The following is a 3,256-nucleotide window of genomic DNA, read 5'->3' as shown; positions in this document are numbered from 1 at the left end:
AATGACAAGCTGCTCACATAACCTGTGTGAACCACAGAGTTCAACAGTCCTGCTGTAAAAGCCCCTGCTGCCATTTTTAGGCAGACCGTCCTGGACATGATCAAGGAGTAAAGGAGAGGGTTGCATATGGCCACATAGCGGTCATGGGCCATTAACCCAAAAAGGATGCATTCAATTGTAGCAAAGGCTATAAAGAAGTACATCTGCAGAAAGCAGCCAGCAAAGGAGATGGTTTTCTTCTCTGATAAAAAGTCTACCAGCATCTTTGGAGTGATGGTGGATGAATAACTAACATCTGCAAAAGACAGAATTGCCAGGAAGAAATACATAGGTGTATGAAGTCGAGAATCAGTCCTGATTAAAAGGATCATTCCAATATTTCCCACAACTGTAAGCGTGTAAATCACCAAAAAAAGAGAAAAAAGGATAGCTTGTAGCTCCAGTGTGTCTGCTAAACCCAACAGGATGAACTCTGTCAGCAAAGTACAATTATTTCTAGCCATTTACTAAAGATGTTGTATGCTTAAACTTGTATTCCTTGTAAATATGTCATTGTCCAAATTTCACAAGAAATAGTAGGAATATTAATGAAGTTACTAACACATGGAAAAAATAAAATCCTGGGATAATATAGTAGAGTAAGCAGGGTGACTATCAGTTCAGTTCAGTTCAGTCGCTCAGTCATGTCTGGCTCTTTGAGACTGCATGGACTGCAGCACGCCAGGCCTCCCTGTCCATCACCAACTCCCGGAGTGACTGTAGTAAAGGGGAAATTAGTGGGCAAATGAACAAGCACTGGAATTCAATAACCAATTGTCTGTATTGAATCTGGGTTGTGGAACTCCCTGTTTGCTGGTCAAAGTCCGTATAGTCCATTTAAGGTTCTAAAATGCAGCATATACATTCTATTCTTTCTCTTCTAACCCACTCACATCCAAAATGCAAAGTATAGAGCTATTCTTGCTGAGTTCTCTCTCATCCTCTGCACAAGCATGTATGGTTAATTCAAATGTCTTCTTTTCTCATCAAGACTTCTCTGTACATTCTTCAACAGCAAAATTCATGCATCACCATCCAGAAATCACTCCGGTGTTCTTCAAGCAGCAAACACAGGGCCTACTGCAAATAACCAATATTTTGACATCTATGACATTCTTGAGAATGCTTTTGTAGTTTTTTTCAAGTGGACCAAAGCAACTGCACTCGTTACAAAGCATGCTATCAAATTAATTCCACGTAGTTGCATATACTGTACCTGTCCACAGCAGGGAATGGCAGCACCAGGTATTTACAGCTTCCTGCTTAGAGTCTTAGTTGTGCTGTCCATTATTTTATTTCTTATTAGAATTCTTAATACGCTCAGGTGAAATTTAAAATAAAAAGATTTACATTTTTTTAATGAAATGAAAAGTCATAAAACTTTGAATTATCTCTGCAAAAAATTCAAGCCACCTTCTGAGAATGTACACATGACTGCCCTTTTATTTTGCTTTCCTTAAAGAGGGTTGGGTAACCATGGGGACTAGATTATAGGTTTTAATTGTGAGTCAGTCCTCTTAAGACAGAAGCTTCAGTCTCAAAGCAATTAAAATATGATCATATGCAGATAACTGTATAAAACATTATGTGGCACTTGGATCATATGAAAATAAATGAAATAAAGCATGTGGCACTTTGATCATAAAGTGGTTTCTGATCTCTATATTATTTAAAATTTTTTGTCCAGGTAAAATATAATAATTTTAATTGGATATTTAATTGCCTCTTTATTTATCAGTTAAGCTTAATCAAAAAGGTACATAACCCACAACAAAATTATTATATGTCCCTTTGTGTGCATGTGTGTGTACTTCTCCTTTGGTCTGGGTCAGTTTAACTTCTAACTCTGTTCTTGAGTGAAATGCAAAGGGGACACTAACTACACAGTTTGCTTAAAAGAATACTATACCATGAGCATTAAGACAATGGATTAAGAACATTTAACTTTACAAATCTGGGTATACTTGATTTATAATATTGTACTAATTTCAAGTGAACAGCATAGTGATTAAGTATTTTGGCAGATTATACTCTATTCAAAGAGCTAGAGGGGTACGGTAGGGGAAGGGGAGGGAGGCTCAAGAGGGAAGGGGACATATATACATACCCTGATTTTATTAGATATAATTATCCTGTATATACATATCTATGTATAAATATGTGCATAATTATAAATTATATATAGTATAAGTTACATACATAATTTTATATATATATAATTATAATGGATTTGTGTTATACAGAAGAAACCAATAAAAATTTTCCACCAATTAAAAATAAACAAAATTTAAAAAAATTACAAGACAGTGGGTGTAATTTCTTATGCTATACAATACATCCTTATAGGTCATCTATTTAACACACAGTAGCTTGTCCCTGTTAATTGTATACACCTAAACTCCCTCTTAGGCTGCGACATGCTGGAGCGGTAAGCAGCTGGGAGGAGATACCCCACGTTCAAGATCAGAGAAATTACAGTAAGATGCTAGGAACAGGCAGAAGGCAACAGAGGGCACACAGAGAGAAACCACAATCACAGAAAGCTAACCAATCTAATCACATGGACCACAGCCTTATCTAACTCAATGAAACTATGAGCTATGCCATGTAGGGCCAACCAAAAGACGGATCATGGTGGAGAGTTATGACAAAATGTGTTCCACTGAAGAAGGGAATGGCAAACCACTTGAGTATTATGACCTTGAGAACCCCATGAACTGTATGGAAAGGCAAAAAGATAGGACACTGAAAGATGAACTCCCCAGGTCAGTAGGTGCCCAATATGCTACTGGAGATCAGTGGAGAAATAACTCCAGAAAGAATGAAGGGACGGAGCCAAAGCAAAAACAACATCCAGGTTTGGATGTGACTGGTTGTAGAAGCAAAGTCTGATCTGTAAAGAGCAATATTGCATAGGAACCTGGAATGTTAGGTCCAGGAGTCAAAGAAAATTGGAAGTGGTCAAACAGGAGATGGCAAGAGTGAACGTCACTACTTTAGGAATCAGGGAACTAAAATGGACTGGAATGGGTGAATTTAACTCAGATGACCATTATATCTACTACTTTGGGCAAGAATCCCTTAGAAAAAATGGAATAGCCATCATAGTCAACAAGAGTCTGAAATGCAGTACTTGGAGGCAATCTCAAAAATGACAGCATGATCTCCATTTGTTTCCAAGGCAAATAATTCAATATCGTGGTAATCCAAGTCTATG

The 3,256-nt window shown here is 37.4% G+C and overlaps 1 protein-coding gene across 1 annotated transcript in view; it reads right to left on the bottom strand.

The window, feature by feature from the left end:
- LOC105001205 (olfactory receptor 5F1-like) overlaps nucleotides 1-503 on the bottom strand; it is a 3,199-nt gene extending 2,696 nt beyond the window's left edge. The window contains exon 1 of the mRNA XM_010857377.1: nucleotides 11-503. Within this exon, the coding sequence (XP_010855679.1) occupies nucleotides 11-503 (493 nt within the window). The remainder of the gene's footprint in view (nucleotides 1-10) is intronic.
- Between the last annotated feature and the right edge of the window lie 2,753 nt (nucleotides 504-3,256).

This window comes from Bison bison, unplaced genomic scaffold, assembly GCF_000754665.1.
Source record: "Bison bison bison isolate TAMUID 2011002044 unplaced genomic scaffold, Bison_UMD1.0 scf7180017864379, whole genome shotgun sequence".
Classification (NCBI taxonomy): Eukaryota; Metazoa; Chordata; class Mammalia; order Artiodactyla; family Bovidae; genus Bison; species Bison bison.
Note: the sequence above shows the minus strand (reverse complement) of the source record. Positions and strands in the feature narration are given on the sequence as shown.